This window comes from Electrona antarctica, assembly GCF_951216825.1.
Source record: "Electrona antarctica genome assembly, chromosome: 24".
NCBI classification, from domain to species: domain Eukaryota; kingdom Metazoa; phylum Chordata; class Actinopteri; order Myctophiformes; family Myctophidae; genus Electrona; species Electrona antarctica.
In genome coordinates this window covers 9,372,349-9,390,861 of record NC_136803.1, presented here as the reverse complement: position 1 = coordinate 9,390,861, position 18,513 = coordinate 9,372,349, and the positions used below count along the sequence as shown (strand labels likewise).

The following is an 18,513-nucleotide window of genomic DNA, read 5'->3' as shown; positions in this document are numbered from 1 at the left end:
TTCATAGGAATTGGTTCAAACATAATTTAGACTTTCAGCATACTGTGTCTTAAAAGCTAATTACTTGTGTGTGTGTGTGTGTGTGTATATATATATATATATATATATATATATATATATATATATATACTTTGTTGTACCAACAGCGAAGATTGCCGATCTACAAGCTCATAATGTGTCACAATGCAACACGCTGTGAACTTGTAGATCTGCTATTTCTGACAGATGTTCACCTATTTTCTGCCAAATAATTATTAGTCTACTTTTCCCAAAATGTTTGTCTATGTTTGCCAATTTTGATATGTTCAGAATAGTGACGCTAGCGTTCATGTGGTTCAATAAGAATCAGAAACAGGTTTATTCACCACCTGCCTGTACATTTACTGCAACTACAGGTGTGATTCAATTCAGAAGAAGCAAAATGACCTATTTGAGGAGTTAAAGAATGTAATTTAACTCGGATTGCAATGTCTAATAGACCTGTTCTGGTGCCACTGCTGTATACCCAACACCTGTTCTGACTGAATTCAAACATGATTCCATTCAGCAGATGTGAGCAAGTCATCCCAAAGACCAGAACGTACTATTGTAAATCAAAGATGAAATCAATATTTTGTTGATGTCAGATGCGGCTGTTGTAGCCTCTGGCTTTAGGGAATGTGTGTTTATTGTTGTGAGACTGCATTATATGATTTCCCAGGTGAATATTGGGTACACTAGCTGCTTCGCAGCTCCGCTAGGTGTTTGCCTTCAGGTATTCATTCTCCAGACGCCCTCTCCCAAAGGTTCATAGACTTTTCTGAAGGAGAGACACCTGGGAAGCCATTTCCCTGCACTGTAGCATAAGATACTTCCCGTTTACTGTAATGTGAGGAGAACTGGAGATTGCCCAGGTTCTATCTCTGCAAGGCTGGGACCGAACTAAGCTGCCAGGGCATCAGGCAAGAACCAACAAAGCCCTGTTATGTGATCTCAACTTGTTGTCATAGTTATAATAAGAATAATTACCATGACAGCCTGGAGCTGCACTTTTATACATCTGTTTTTACAAAGCAGAGTTAACTAAATAAGAATGACATTCCTCTAAAAAGGAAGGGGAAGAAACATTGGTGGGTCTGTCATAAAGCTGTTCCACCCTCTCCTCTCTTGGAATCAAGGAGTGTCTGTCTCTGGCCATCCCTCCCAGCTACTCCTCCTTAAAATGGAAGTCGGAGGGTTTGAAAGAAGGCTGGTCCGTCCCTCATTCACTTTACCTAAGGATGTGTTACATTGAAGCTCGCTCGAGGAGTCCAGTGTGAGTCAGAACAGAACACAGACTCAGTGTTGCGTCACATTGGTACTGCTGGACCCAATACCGAGTCAACATACTTGCCTTGGCCTGCAGACTCGTCACTGAGGAGGCGGTATACCACTTGATGCTCAGGATAGTGGATATCTACTCTGAACGCATTTGCAAACTTTTCATTTGCAAATCAGTGTCCAGCCGCTTGGGATAATCTAGGACTGAGAGCCCTGAGTCAGCAGAGCTGCATGGTGAGTTGCCGTGGTGTGCGTTCTCCAAGAACGAGACATGTTTCAATCTCACACGCGTGTTCTAGCTTGTCATTTGAATGTGTTTCTGGCTGCATGTACAGTATTAAAATGTCATGACCTTTTCAACCTCTCTCCTGCTCTCTGTCTCCCTCTCTCCTGCTCTCTCTCTCTCTCGCTCTCTCTCTCTCTCTCTCTCTCAGGGCAGTAGTGGAGGCCATGTCCCCCCCGCTGTGCTGGTTGCTGTTGTTGCTGCTGCTGTGTAACGCGCAGCGTCTTCGGGCCCAGGGCCAGCACTATGAAGAGGATTACGAGGAAGAGGTTGTGGACACCAGGAGGAAGAACAATAAGCATCAAACGACCAACCTAATACCCAAAAATGCCCAAAAATGTAAGTACAGTGTGAAGGTCTGAAGGAGTTCCTCTAGGAGTATTCATGTAGCATCACACACCTATGCTGCAGGCATCAGAGAAATGGTTAAATGGTCTTAAATCTTCTTACAGAATCCACCTCCAACCTTGAGGTGTGCATAGTACTGCATAGTTGAGCTCCATGGCCCAAATTGACCTACATGACCTTGAACTTTGATCAACAAATTGCACCATATGTCAGATACCGAGTTAGAGATCTAAGTTTCGAGGCGCAGTGTTGAGATTTTGACACAATGTCATACAATGTGTTGAGCAAGTTTCTGGCAGAGCGACATACAGTACAGACAAGAGAGCGTCATTATAACAGTTTCAGAATCGTTTTGCAGGTCGACCTACAAAAATCCTCACATTTTTCTGATGTGAGGCTGTGAAGTGTTTAAGTCTGAAAATGTAAGTCTGCTGTTTTGGAACAAATGTTCTGGTGCAGGTGAAAAAATAAGTAGAACAAAAATATGCAACAGTCAATGAAGAAGCCGCTGGAGGATGTAATTCATTTGGATTGATCACATCTCCATTCATCAACCCCATCCGTCTTTTTGGGATCGTTTCATGCTCTGCTACCTAAACGTTTTATTCCTTGAGAACTCTCCGTGTCCTCAGGCACATTCTCAATATGACACATCACTGTGAAGATAAATGTGAATTACCCTCAGCCCATTACATCCACATGCCCCCCCCTATACCTCGAAGGTTGGCACACTGCACACAGGTTCAGTTACTTTTATGTCAGCGTACAGTTGAATGTCAGATTTGTGATCTTGGGTGTCTTGGGTTCACGGTTCATGCTGATCTGATCCCTGCCTACAGCCTGATCTGTAAATCACCTCAGACTCTTTTGAAGGCGGTATAAAAGATCTTCACCTCCTCCCAGGCTCTGAACCACACTGCAGCTTTGCTCCCACTGAGGCACGTTCGGTTGCGTGTCACGTTTTTTATCTTTAGCCGGACATTAAAATAATGGCAGATAATCTCCATCTTTGAAAAGGCCTTGACCCTTTGGAACAACTTAACACCAAACCCTTTGATATGCCTTACTGTTTTGGTTATGCAGCACTGACCTTTGACATGGTCTGGTTACTGGTTTTCTTTTGAACCACAAAGCAGCTACTTTGAAAGCTGCCAGGATGATGCTCCGGGGGCCGTAGCTCTTAAAGCATGCACGTGTGACCTCCTTTTTGGTCTGACCTCTTAATATGACTTCAGACAGCCTTTGCAAAGCCAAGGATCAGTAACGTATCATACAGAATCTGAGGAAAATGATCTCCTACCCCACAGAGGTGGATAGTAGGTATATGCTGGCATATGAAATTGTATGCCAGCAGTGAACATTTGATCATTCAAGCACTTAACACTTTTTTGCCCAGGAATCTTTCAGAATCTTTTCCCCCCAAAACCGGGAGGTATAATGTTCCATTACTACCTTGCGCTATCTCGTCTGATCTCTCTCTAGAAGCGTTAATAATCCAAACGAGATGCTTGATTAAGTCAGAAATGAGGACAGAACATTGACGTTCTGATCAAAACCATGGAGAGCAACGTAGATTTAGAGATGATAGACAGTTTTGTCGGGCCATAAACAAGGAAGTGAACGGCTGCGCTCATGCACGAAATGCATCATTACAATCTACCTAACCTCGCGTCAGACTATACACCATAGCTATCCACCTCGGAGGAAAGTCTGGTAACACAGGCAGTGTCGGTAGGCCAATCAGAGGCAGGTTGGCCGTTACCATGTCGGACGTAGATTGTAATCATGTGCACGAAATATGTCAGAGCGCTGCACAAGGCGTTGCCTAGCAACGGTCCTGTCAAAAAATAGATTTATATCATTAAAAAAAGACCTTAAGACGTCCTCAGATGTCATGGGCCTCCTACTCCCCTTTGAAGCTGGGAGAGGTGATTGCTGTCTCAACAATTATGGTGCCTGTTCAGCGGGGAGCAGAACTAGAAGGGATAGTATGTTTCTCCACATGCGTGACGTCCCCCGTTGAAACTCCTTACCGTCACGTGTCCCGAGGTTGTTGTTGTCTACAGTACACCCGTAACAAGACCAAACATAGGGGTCATCAATGGCTACAGACAGTACATTGGGGAATTGACATAACTTTGGGAGATATTATTTGCCATTAGAGTAGCATAGTCAAGTAGCAGAATAGAATAGCACAGTAGCTGTGACTTGTCCATCTCTCCATCCATCCAGCGATCCATCCATCCATCCTGTAGCTGTGACTTGTGTCACAGTAAATGCTAACGTGTGAATGTCCTCTTTCCACTTCAGCACCCGGCGAAGAAAACTGCAGCTTGGAGCTGGCCTTTCTGATCGACAGCTCGGAGAGCGCCAAGGACAACGGCCACGCCCAGGAGAAGCGCTTCGTGACGGACGTGGTGGACCGCCTGCAGGGCCTGCGGCTGCAGACGGGCCGCGGCCTCCTGTCGCGCTCGGCCCTGCTGCAGTACAGCAGCCACGTGATCGTGGAGCAGACCTTCAAGCAGTGGACGGGCGTCGACAACTTCAAGGCGCGCATCGCGCCCATCATCTACATCGGCCACGGCACCTACACCACCTACGCCATCACCAACCTCACGCGCCTCTACCTGGAGGAGTCGGGTCCCAACAGCATCAAGGTGGCCGTGCTGCTGTTTGATGGCGTGTCCCACCCCAGGAACCCGGACATCTTCACCGCCTTGGACGACGCCAGGAACCAGGGCGTTCGTTTCTTCACCATAGGCATCACGCCGGAGGCCAAGGAGGCCTCCAACATGGCCCAGCTGAGCCGGATTGCTAGTAAGCCGGCGACACGCTACCTCCACAACCTGCAGGACCGCGGCATCGTGGAGAAAGTCATCAAAGAGATTGTGAGTACAAATGAAGACGCTGAACTTGCTTTGATGTTTCCCTAGTGGGTCGGGACCCATTTGTGGGTTGCGGGCACATTTTTATGGGTCCCTTCTATTTTTGGTTTCCTACATTTTGTTTTTAATAAGCATTTCAAAGCATTTTCAAAAAACATTCCCAAAAAAAAATCATGAATTAAAAAGACAATCCAATGATCTTTTTAGTCATTTCATGAAGAAGTAGTAGTGAAAATGGCCGATCTACAAGCTCACAACGCGGCGCGAAGCCACGTTGTTCTGCGCTTGATCTGCGCTTTTCACTAGTCTGGGTCCCGGGCAAACATCTACCGTAATTTCTCTTTTGGATCCCGGGCTAAAAAGTTTTGGAAACCACTGCTCACAATCTGTTTGAAAGTTGCAGTGGGTGAGATTTAGATGCTGACTCAGCTCTTCAGCTCTTTCCTGCACACACAGTAGATTAGTACAAGGTACATGGCTGGGGCCGATTTTCAAATGTGATCAGTCTCCTCCCCTCTCCTAGAAGTTGTAAATTAATCATTAGAATTCTGACAGAGGGCCAGTGCAATACAAATGTGTCATTTTATTTAAACTTTAAAGGTCTGGTGGAGTTTTTGCAATTAGGTTTTCTGAGCTCAAAAACCTGAACTTTGAACATTCAATAGCTTTTCTGTGGTGTGGGGTTTTCTGAATAATTAGGCTCAAACAAGTGCTCTGATTTGCCTGTGGACAGTGATGTAACAGTCCACAAATCCCATATAAGACACAACAATTTGCCAGCAGATGTCACTGTTGAGGGATTTTGTCTGTTTTCATTGCAGCTGAAAAGGCTTCAGAACACACAGAGAAAACCCCAGACCACAGATAATCCACTGAATGTTCAAAGTTCAGGTTGTTTGGGTGTAATTGAGGTCATAAAACCAAAAAGAAAAAGTAATGAAAACTAGAAAAAGTTCCCCTCGGGGAGTCAGGGCACAGGTCTCCACCAGGGCAGGTCAGGTTGTGGCCTCCTGGTGGCGCTATAATAGGCCAATGTGAAAAGGGTGGGATATATTCCTCAGCCTAGTAGGAAAGTATGTGAAAGATTTCACGTAAATTGTACGCTGCGTTCATGATTTGAGGCTTTTTGTTCCAAACGGGCCAATCCTGCAAACTTTGAAAGCCAATGTTAGCCAATTAGGATGGAATCTGAAATATCGGACAGATCCGTCTTGAACACATGACTATAGAGATAGTGTGTAACGATTTGCGGGATTTTTGGACAGAATCTGAAGGAGTAATATAAAAAAAATGTGTTTTTCAAAAGTCGTCCTCCTGGTGGCGCTATAACAGGCAGTTTTGGAAAGTTTGGGGCAGAGGTTCATCGTTGGCATGCAGGGAGTGTGTGTGCAAAATTTGGCATCGACCGGGTTAACGGTGCCTTACATTAGCTGGTAACAGACGGACGGACGGAGTGCAAAACATACTCTCTCCCCATGCCTTCGGCTGGTGGAGACAATGAATGTCATGAAACCTTTAAAGTCAAGTTTACAGAATTCTGTAATGTTCCGCTAAATTGGAAAGTATGTATTCAGACATGGCAGCTGAACAATACATCAAAAGGCGTTTTGGTCAATTAGAAATGATGCGTGCATTTTTTTTTAGTGCACTCAACTTGCTTGTGTGTTATGGCTCCCAGTTGTGAGATTTGCATGCACGCAGCTTTCTGTAAAAGTTACAATGTTCTGTACTTAATTCTACTTGAATACCGTAATCAAAATGCAAGATGCCTGATAATTGTTTACTGCAGTGAATTCACATCAGAAGGCAGATTTCTTTCTTTTTTTAGAAATGCCAAAAAAGAAAAGCAGGCAGAGCTGAGCCAAATGAACCAAATTAAAAACAACTCCCGACCATGCAAATCAGGTCGGCACTTCCTCCCAGTGACGTGTGTAAAAATAAATCACACCCGTGTGAACTGAGTGGTGCAATCCCCCCCCCCCCTCTCTCTCTCTCTCTCATTAGCAGGCACCAGTGCAGCACTATCTCTCTCTCTCCGTTTCTGGCACAACAGCGCCACTTTTGGTACTCATTGGTACTGGTGCTCATTAACGTCACACACAAACATAGTCACACACATAGTCACACACAAACATAGTCACACACATAGTCACACACAAACATAGTCACACACATAGTCACACACAAACATAGTTGAACACGGACATTGCTGTTCCTTGGACTCAAAAAACAGTGGTGGAAAGTAACTAATTAGTAATTACATTTACTCTCAAGTACTGTACTTAAGTACAATATTTTGGTATTTGTACTTTACTTGATTGTTTCCAATTTCCAGTACTTTTACTTAATTCTACTCCACTACTGTACATCTCAGAGGCAAATATTGTACTTTTACTCCACTACATTTATTTGACAACTTTATATTTACTTTGTTGATTTTGGATATTGTTACAAAACATACAACGACTTCAGCCCCATATACATTTCGGCCATTTGAAAATAGACGATCTACAAACCCACAATGTGTCGCGATACGACGCATTGTGAGCTTGTAGATCTGCTATTTTCAAAAGATTTGTATGCATTTGAAAACCTGTGAAATTGGACATTCTGCATAATGAGTACTTTCTACTAGTGTACTTTAAATGCATTTCGATACCAATACTTTTGTACTTTTACTCAAGTAAATTTTGAATTCCGGACTTTTGCTTGGTATATACTACTATACAGTATATACTTTTACTTAAGTAAAACAAATGAGTACATTTTCCCCACCAAAAACCTCCTACCGGAGCGGCCTGACTCCTGGCGTTTCAGCGACTGCACCTGCCACCTGTTACAATAAAAAACAGTGGATCCGGTCGTCTTTTGTCATCACATACGTGTGATAATAACAACCGTGTTAAACGGAAACATTATCACCTGGGAACCGCTCTGTAATCATCCCTTGGCTTATAAAAATGTAATAAATGACTGTTTAGATTTGGCCTTGCACATGGGGGGGTCTTTGTGTGCCGATGGATTACCATTAAGTACTTTGCTTCTTCTTGCACTCTTGCAAATTGTTTTCCTTGACTTGGTTGATTGGGGTGATTGTCAGAAAACCTCCGGTCTGTTTCCAGTCAGACACAATTAGAACACATGTTGCACATGCTTGCACAGCGACCTCCAGTTTGTTGCTACGGAGCTCCATCCACAGTGACCGCTCACATCTGCTCGGCATTTGAAGAAGCTTTTGTGGAAAAATCGCGGGTGCAGTCGGGAGAGAGAGAGGGAGAAGGAAGCCCTGCAAGATCATGCATGCACGTCAACGAGCTCCATGCACGCCACTCTGTCTGTTGACGCAGGTGGTAGACATAAAAAAACACGATAAAGAAAACCTTCCCTTCATGTGGGATCCGGTACCTATATTTGCCCGCCGAGCGTGGCCTCTCGACGTTGATTATTTGGCCGGGCAGTCTCTTATACGAGCTGCGACCTTGTCTTGGGCTTGCATGCAAAGCATCCAGTGGCACCCGGGCCAGCGTTGAAACTTTCATCCCTCTCTCTCTCTCTCTCTCTCTCTCTCTCTCTCTCTCTCTCTCTCTTCTCTTTCTCTCTCTCTCTCTCTCTCTCTCTCTCTCTCTCTCTCTCTTTCTCTCTCTCTCTCTCTCTCTCTCTGTCTCTCTCATGGCTCAGTATACACAGCAGCCATCTGAAAGTCATAAGCGCGTCTGTCCCGACTCACTGCGCGTCTTTTATCTCTGGAATGTCTTTCTGTTTTGGGGGGTTTGACCGCGGTGCTCCAGTGGGGGATGAACAGACGCTCAACGCTGTAAAGTCACTACAGACTGTGGCCTCACACACACATGCACGCACGCACGTGCGCACACACGCACGCACACAGACACAACCTCCGTCATCATCCCTGCGGACAAATATGCTGGATGCTCTGAAAGGCTATCAGACTGACCAGTCCATGTGGTTCGTGTTTAGCCTCAGTGGAATTTTCCTCATTCCGTCTGTTGTACAGAGAGAATGCGGCCGGCTTTCATGTTCTGAACTTCAAGTGTATATGAGTGAAAAGCAGGGCCTTGGCAGGCAAGATGTTTTTTTCTTTCCTCTCCTGGGAATTTCAGGTTCAGGATGTGCCTGTCAAAGCCTCGGTCACAGAATCACGTTCAGGAGCATACATACTCCTGACTATACATACATCTATCGAATACGAGACTGCTCGCCCCTTTACCAACTCGCCCCGGGCGTACAGCCGGCTGAACAGCGCGGCCGGGTATTCCTAAAGTAATCTAAGTAAATTATGCTTACGGTTAAACCTAACCTTATTCCTAACCTCAACCTCAGTAAAACGAAGCCTAAACCTAACCCTATTCCTAAACTTAACCCCAGTAAAACTATGCCTAACCCTAAACTTATTTCTAACCTTATTCTCAGTAAAACAAAATAAAGAATACAAGAACCGCCGCACCGAGCTGTCGGCGTGAGGTCGGCGGAAAAAAGCTGGGGCGAGATGGAATTGGGGTGACCTGACCTGTTACCCATCTATCTATACATGCACCACGTCTCTTTACGTCTGTCTGTCTGTATGTACGTCTGTATGTACGTCTGTCTGTACGTCTGTACGTCTGTCTGTACGTGTGTACGGCTGTAATGCACGTAACTCGAGAACTGTTTGCCCCACCGACTTCAAATTTGACACATGCATTCCTCACCCCGACAGGGAGTGCAGTTCACGGTTGTCCAGAACCGCCACAAAAGGCCTCTACCCAGGCTCTGGACAGAGCCAGCTCCATATATGGACCTGTTCTGACATCACAACATTCCATATTTGGGCATGCCTGACACAGAACTCCATATATAGGAATAAAGGAACACAGAGAGACAGATACAGAAATCTCCATATATGGGCATAAAAGGGACACAGACAGATGGGTGGGACGGGTACTCTGACACGGGTACAACGGGTATTGCATAGCCGGGTGGGGCATGGATCTCCAACTTCCATCGTTACTGACTCGGTGCTCTACAGCCGGGCACCGGTCTAGTGTACACTAACTGTATGGATATGAATACATACTCCTGCACGTATTCCTTGCACGTATTCCTGAGTATATGCAGAGAGAGAGAGAGAGAGAGAGAGAGAGAGAGAGAGTTTCCGAATTCCGATGCGGGGCAGCTCGCCGGAACCGGGCCTGCACCCTGGGCGTGTTCCTGTGGGTCTGAAAGTTCAGGGGACCCCCCAGAGACCCCCGCACGGAGTTGCACCACTCAGTTCACACGGGTGTGATTTTTTTAAACAATAATCTAAATCTACAAAGTAACTAGTAATTAAAGTTTTCAAATAAATGTAGTGGAGTAAAACAATATTTGCCTCTGAGATTTAGTGGACTAAGTAAAAGTATTTGAAATTTAAATTACTCAAGTAAAGTACAAATAACTCGAAATTGTTCTTAAGTACAGTACTTGATAGGGTTGTCCCGATCCGATTGGGTGATCGGAAATCGGGGGCCGATCACGTCATTTTCAAATGATCGGAATCGGATCGGGAGCCAAAAAACCTGATCGGGACATCCCTAGTATCAATATTATATCCATGTCATTAGACTTGTCATTAGACTGGATATTGTCTGTGATTTGGGATATTGTATACAATTGTGATACAGTGATGTAAATAGGTTTTCAATGTAATGAGTCCCGGGATGCAGGGATGGTCTTTTAGTTGAGTCCCAGGGACATTTTATGAGTCCCACTTCAACAACGTTAGGAGTCATATTTAAGTCAGCATTTAACTCCATTTCATTTTATATGGTAATGTGGTTTAATATATTCATGTAGAAAAGAAAGAAGAAGAAGAAATGATTATTATAACTAAAGCTAGCAAAATAAACTACAATAAAAAATACTAGTACAGTAGTGCATCCCGTGGATGTAGAGGTCGTTGTTTTATTGCGTCCCTTAACTATAAACTGCGTTTTGGGATGCAAAATGCACCCTATTTTAATCTCTGTGATATGGCATAAACGTGTTCTATAAAAAATACTTAAAGGGGAAAACCACCCATTTTTAACATTCATTAATTCATGTCATTAATATACCTTAGAGCTGTTATAAATAATAAAAAAAAGTCCTCCCATTTTGTGTTTCCTAGAACTGTAATTATGAAGAAAAATAAATTCAGACCTCTAGTTCTAGGAAACACAGAATGGAGGAACTTTTTTATTATTTTCACACAGCTCTAAGGTACATTAATGACATAGTAAAATGTTGAAAATGAGTGGAATGCCCCTTTAATATCGGATCGGGAAAAATCGGTATTGGCAGACGCTCAAAATCAAACAATCGGAATCGGAGCAGGAGTAAAAACGTGATCGGGACATCCCTAGTACTTGAGTAAATGTATTAGTTACTTTCCACCACTGAGTACAGGTACATGTACTGTAACTATTATGGATGGATATGGCCGTCTAACCAACGGAAACCTGCAGGCCTAGAGCAGTGGGAGTTTAATTGGATGTTTAAACGGCCGGGTTGTTATGGAGGCCCTCATTTGTAATTGTGGCATGATTAGAGTGCACAGTTACCTCAGGATACAGTACCTCAGTTGGCGAAACGCAAGCGAGATACTGTGTTCGTCTGTCTGTCTGTATGTCTGTCTGTCTGTCTGTCTTTATTTCACTCTGTGCGTGCGTGCGTGCCGTGTGTGTGTGTGTGCGTGCGTGCGTGCGTGCGTGCGTGCGTGCATGCGTGTGTGTGTGTGCGTGTGTGTGTGTGTGTGTGTGTGCATTCGTAGATAATCAGTCGACTTGTTATGCTGGCAACGCCCATTGGACACATAATGTAAAATAAACGGCAGTATACAGCCACATTACCTATAATTAAAACAAATGTAAATAGTGAGAAGTTCCTGAATTTGGAAGATATTAAATGACCCCTCCTCGGGGACATGGCCAGGAACTTACAAAAGAAAAATGTATTTCCATATACATAACTGTAATGAATGCCAGCTATGCCATAATGTATTCTGTTGAATTTCTTTTTACTCAGCAATATAAAACTGAAAATAGACGGACGTGTCAACACAGCCTTTGAACCTTTACCTCAACTGTGGGTTCCTCATCCCAGTTCCTCTCGAGTAACAGACTGTAGGCAAACAATCTGTGACATAATGACATGCATGCACATTGTATTCATTCTTTCTCCCACGAGAGAATTTGAGCTCTTTCTCTCCTGCTATTAGCCTAATAGTCTACTTGCCAGCCCATAGAGCCCCATTGTGAACCCGGACATGTTGAGTACTCCAAGGTTTTATGTTAAAAATGTTGAGTATGGGTCCCCAGCATTTAGAAACTGCCGGATGCTAACTTGCATATGTTGAGCAATTTTCATGATTGGCATAATATGTGACCAAGGCAAAAAATAAAATATTTCATCATGCTTTTTGTAGCATGTGACATGTCAAACTAGGGGGTTGTCATGATGCTGAATCCATTAAAAAAAAACACTCATTGGGCTAAAAACGGCCATAGCCAGCTAGCCCAAATGTACTGACATCATCAAAATTAGACTAAATATATTGACAATTTCGCCAACAAATAAAAACTAGACTGAATTTTTAGGAAGGGACTAGTGGACAAGAGATCCAGTATAAGTAAAAGACACAAGTCAAGTCTCCACCAGGCCGAAGGCATGGGGGGAGAGTATGTTTTGCACTCCGTCCGTCCGTGTGTCCGTCCGTCCGTCCGTCCGTCCGTCCGTCTGTGAACAGCTAATCTCTGGCACCGTTAACCCGGTCGATGCCACATTTTGCACACACACTCCCTGGATGCCAATGATGAACCTCTGCTCCAAAGTTTCCAGAACGGCCTGTTATAGCGCCACCAGGAGGCCGCTTTGTGCAAAACAAGTTTTTGGACAGTACACCTACAGATTTTGTCCAAACATCACGCAAATTGGTACACAGTCTCTCTAGAGCCATTCAACGAAACGGGTCTTTCAGATTTCTCAGACTCCATCCTGATTGGCTAAGATTGGCTTTTTATTTAACCTTTATTTAACCAGTAAAAACACATTGAGACTGCGTCTCTTTTACAAGTGGGAACTGGCCAAGAGGCAGAAATAAAATGACACTTCAATAACACATCGTCAATGTTACATTTTGGACCAGCAAATACAACATCCAGAATACATCTTACAGTACCTATGAATAAATACAAAAAGTCCCCAGTCCTACTATTTAGTAGCAGGGCAAAATACACCATATACACAATCTACACGATCTGAACCAATAAATAAATAGGCATGAACATAGGCTAGTACATATCCAAACATGTGCAGGTGTTGGACTGTACATCAAAGATGATCCTTTTGAAACTTCTCAAGGGAACTTTCAAAGCCAATTTTAGTCTGGACTGTAGATCATTCCACGACCAGGGGCCAAAAAAGGCCAGACGTTATAGCGCTGTGAGCTTGTAGATCTGCTATTTTCAGTGTGTGTAAAATGAGCCATTACGATGCCATCAAGGCTCGCTAAAATACATTTTAGTCTACGGAATCAACTGTAGATTTAGTCAACTAAAATCTTATGGTATTTAGTCAACTAAAACTAGACTAACACTAGCATTCCAGGTGACTAAAATGTCACTAAAACTAAAATCAAATTTTGCCCAGCACCTGGCCTTTTCACTTTGGATGTGTGTGTACTCTAGTTAAGTGCCTTAAAGCTGACATACCTAAATGACGCCTATATCTCAAGGCTAAAACATGTTCCATTTCAAAATGAAAGCCCTTGAGTGCAGCATTTTGACTATATAGCATCTGACATCATCTTCATGTACTCATCTCTTGTGTTTTTTCATTCCCACAGACTCTACTGGCTGACGAGGGGGTAAGTCTATCTATGTAATATGTGTATATTGTATATAATTGTATAATTGGTGGCCTTTTCACACTTTTCTTGATTTATGATGTATCTGACTCATTCCCCATCTTTGGTCACACCTCTTTACCTCTTCAGAGCCCACCTCACCCCCCAGCACTCCTCATTTCTTTGCGTCTGTACTTGTTGCTCATCTAGATGGATGCTAGACTAGTAAACCCGATGTATACTTAATTGCACAACGAAAATAGCAGACCTTATTATAAATATATATCTAGAAGGACGGTGCTGTGGTGCTGTACTGTATATTAGGTACTGTGGCACGCAGCTACTGATAAATGCTGATGTGTGTGTAATATTCCAACGTACTTTGTACATACAGTACATACATCTATATATATCTACATCTACTATACTAACTCTTTTTTTGCGCTTGTTTTTCTCTCTTCTCTTTCATTTTTTTTTTATTATTATTATTAGCTATGCTGCTACATTGTGCGAAGGAAGCCAAACGAAAATAAGTTTGACTCTTAAGGCGCATTCATACTCCAGTACAACATTACGTAATTTGCCACTGTGGTCAGCTATCACTGTGGTGGTCAGCTATCACCACGGTGGTGGTCAGCTATCACCACGGTGGTGGTCAGCTATCACTGTGGTGGTCAGCTATCACTGTGGTGGTCAGCTATCACTGTGGTGGTCAGCTATCACTGTGGTGGTCAGCTATCACCACGGTGGTGGTCAGCTATCACTGTGGTGGTCAGCTATCACTGTGGTGGTCAGCTATCACCACGGTGGTGGTCAGCTATCACTGTGGTGGTCAGCTATCACTGTGGTGGTCAGCTATCACTGTGGTGGTCAGCTATCACTGTGGTGGTCAGCTATCACTGTGGTGGTCAGCTATCACTGTGGTGGTCAGCTATCACTGTGGTGGTCAGCTATCACCACGGTGGTGGTCAGCTATCACTGTGGTGGTCAGCTATCACTGTGGTGGTCAGCTATCACCGTGGTGGTCAGCTATCACTGTGGTGGTCAGCTATCACCGTGGTGGTCAGCTATCACTGTGGTGGTCAGCTATCACCGTGGTGGTCAGCTATCACCACTGTGGTCAGCTATCACTGTGGTGGTCAGCTATCACTGTGGTGGTCAGCTATCACCACGGTGGTGGTCAGCTATCACCACGGTGGTGGTCAGCTATCACTGTGGTGGTCAGCTATCACTGTGGTGGTCAGCTATCACTGTGGTGGTCAGCTATCACTGTGGTGGTCAGCTATCACTGTGGTGGTCAGCTATCACTGTGGTGGTCAGCTATCACTGTGGTGGTCAGCTATCACCACGGTGGTGGTCAGCTATCACTGTGGTGGTCAGCTATCACTGTGGTGGTCAGCTATCACCGTGGTGGTCAGCTATCACTGTGGTGGTCAGCTATCACCGTGGTGGTCAGCTATCACTGTGGTGGTCAGCTATCACCGTGGTGGTCAGCTATCACCACTGTGGTCAGCTATCACTGTGGTGGTCAGCTATCACCGTGGTGGTCAGCTATCACTGTGGTGGTCAGCTATCACCACGGTGGTCAGCTATCACTGTGGTGGTCAGCTATCACCACGGTGGTCAGCTATCACTGTGGTGGTCAGCTATCACCGTGGTGGTCAGCTATCACCACTGTGGTCAGCTATCACTGTGGTGGTCAGCTATCACCACTGTGGTCAGCTATCACTGTGGTGGTCAGCTATCACCACGGTGGTCAGCTATCACTGTGGTGGTCAGCTATCACTGTGGTGGTCAGCTATCACCGTGGTGGTCATCTATCACCACGGTGGTCAGCTATCACCGTGGTGGTCAGCTATCACCGCGGTGGTCAGCTATCACCGTGGTGGTCATCTATCATCACGGTGGTCAGCTATCACCGTGGTGGTCAGCTATAACTGTGGTGGTCAGCTATCACTGTGGTGGTCAGCTATAACTGTGGTGGTCAGCTATCACTGTGGTGGTCAGCTATAACTGTGGTGGTCAGCTATCACCGTGGTGGTCAGCTATCACCGTGGTGGTCAGCTATCACCGTGGTGGTCAGCTATCACCACTGTGGTGGTCAGCTATCACTGTGTTGGTCAGCTATAACTGTGGTGGTCAGCTATCACCGTGGTGGTCAGCTATCACCGTGGTGGTCAGCTATCACCACTGTGGTGGTCAGCTATCACTGTGTTGGTCAGCTATAACTGTGGTGGTCAGCTATCACCGTGGTGGTCAGCTATCACCACTGTGGTGGTCAGCTATCACCACTGTGGTGGTCAGCTATCACCGTGGTGGTCAGCTATCACCGTGGTGGTCAGCTATCACCGCAGATCCCGACACCGCTCTCTGTTTTAACTTTCCGACAGTCCTTTCAGGCGGGGGGGGGGCTATCACCTCGTTGGTCTGGAAGTCAGGTCGGAGGTCCACTTGGTTTTGCAGGCAGAGGCGCAAACAAACAGAAACAGAGCAGAGCGACGGGAGAGAGAACAAAGTAATGGAAGAATAGAGACAGTGACAGAAAGCCACAACATAAAGAGAACATTACTGAATAGAACAGAAAACAGAAAGGAGTAGAATAGAGGCAGTAGAGAGAAGGAAAACTCCTCCTCTCTGCTAAACTGTACTGTGTAGAGATTGAGCATTGAGCAGCGTCTCGAGTGGCCAGCCTGCACTGTGTGTGTGTGTGTGTGTGTGTGTGTGTGTGTGTGTGTGTGTGTGCGCGTGTGCGTGTGTGTGTGTGATGTGACGGCCGAGCGAGGGGGTGAGTAATGCTTAAGGACATCACCGCGAGTATGATGGCCTGGACTCATTATGAAGGTGACGGTGATGGGTGAAGAACTGGAGTATGTATGAGCCTTTATGGGCCATGTGTGCACAAGATGCAACAATAACCTTGAACCTTGACTTCGCGGATGCGATGCTTCGTGAGCTTGTACAGTATATATGGTCTGCTATTTTCGCTGCACAATGCCATGATCGTGCAACAGCTCACAAATTGGGCTTCATCCAGAATAGATGCGTGGAAAGCTTGTTTACGTGTTCACATTACACTATGTGCTGTGTATGCGGTTTGCTTTATTTGCTTTCCACAGATCCGAGTTTGTTATTCTCATTATCTAAGCAGATGCTATGTTTGATGTCTACTTTCTCTCCTTGTTACTTTGTTGCACTTACGTATTTTCCTAGCACTCTATTTTCGTATACTGCTTGTTTGTTGATTAGGGTTCGTGCCATTTACTCTGATCTTGCACAATCCTGTCTGCTAAATGTCTAAAAAAAACCAAGTCTGTGCTTTGTTCCCTTGTCTCTCCAGTGTCCCCTCGCTCAGAGTGCGTGTGCGTGCGACAAGGGTGAGAGGGGTCCCCCCGGCTCCGCCGTAAGTATTACCTCACCCCCACGTTCCACCGCAGTACATTCCACGGTCATGAAGATCACATCCCCTCTTGGAAAACCCACACATATTCGTCTGATGCCCCTTAATAGGCGTTAGATAGCCTACAGTAGATTGGCCGCCTTGAAGAGGAGCATGGTACAGTGCAGCCGACAAAGGAGCCCTTGATGCAAACAGTGTAGATAATTACATGGTTTTGGGGGGTTTGGGGGGGGGGGGGTGGCGTCCGGGGGGTTTCGCAAATTGTGCGGTTTGTGAAAAAGCACATTTCCCTGGAGCAGTGAGAGTAGCGTGAATGCCTTGCATTCCTCTAAGAGAGTTTACTGTGAACAGGCCTTAACACATAATGCACTCATGAAATCAGGGGAGTCTCACGACCCTCTTGGAAACATTAAGTTATATGGGAAGATTCCGGCGGACGCAAGTGTGTTTTCTTGGCGCGGTATGGCGCTAAATAAGATCAAATTAAATGTTTAATCTTCTCGGAGCCCGGCTGTGATGGGAATTTGTTGTATACCGAGAAGGTCACAAAGCAGAACAGGCCTGTGCGGTGCTGCTTTGATGTGCTTTCACAGGATGAGGTGGGGTAATGAATGCCATAAAGCTACGTACGGCTAATGGGCTAAACAGAGACGGATGCTTACATCGTGGACAGCAGCTGCACAATGGCATCTAAACGAAAGCTTTACTGTACACAAGTGGTTTTCAAAATGCGGTGACTCTGTGGACCCCCAGGGGGTCCTTGAGGTGGTTCTAGGCTGTTCTGTTAATTAATATAGCATCAAAATGAGTCAACACCACTTTAGTTTAAATGTACATACAAAGGCTATTTCAAACATTTAACAACGCAAATCTTGTAAGTAATATTTTCTGATTGGGGTTTCGCAGTCAAATTTAATTCGGGGGTCCTTGGCATGAAATAGTTTGAGAACCACTGCTGTACAATACTGAATAGGGCTACACACAAACACACACTCGTGCACACGCACAGCGCACACACACACACGCGCACAGACGCACGCACGCACGCACACACACACGCACACACGGGTACGCACACAAACAGGTACGCACGCACGCACAAACACACACACAGGTGTCAAAGGTGTACAAAAAGTAAACAGCTCGTCAATAGAAAATGATTATATAACACCATTTAAAGCATTGCAGCTGCTGTCAATTCATATCCAGTCACACTGACTGCACCTGTCTGTATTATGCTTTTCTTTTTACCCTGGACATTATGTCCTCCAACTCTCTTACAGGGCAAGAAGGGTCGTTCCTAATGTTATGTCCTCCAACTCTCTTACAGGGCAAGAAGGGTCGTTCCGGGGACGATGGAACCCCCGGTGTAAAAGGAGGCAAGGTACAGTGTTCATTTTTTTGTTTGATCAAAGTTTCTTTATTAATTTTTCAAGTCACATGA

The 18,513-nt window shown here is 45.0% G+C and overlaps 1 protein-coding gene across 1 annotated transcript in view; it reads left to right on the top strand.

Moving 5' to 3' along the window:
- Positions 1-1,749: 1,749 nt before the first annotated feature.
- The window catches only part of LOC306917210 (uncharacterized protein), a gene marked incomplete at its 5' end in the record, with an annotated part of 66,187 nt that continues 49,423 nt past the window's right edge, over positions 1,750-18,513 (top strand). The window contains 5 exons of the mRNA XM_079495342.1: positions 1,750-1,921; positions 4,241-4,818; positions 13,673-13,693; positions 17,010-17,072; positions 18,400-18,453. Coding sequence (XP_079351468.1) covers positions 1,750-1,921; positions 4,241-4,818; positions 13,673-13,693; positions 17,010-17,072; positions 18,400-18,453 — 888 coding nt within the window. The remainder of the gene's footprint in view (positions 1,922-4,240; positions 4,819-13,672; positions 13,694-17,009; positions 17,073-18,399; positions 18,454-18,513) is intronic.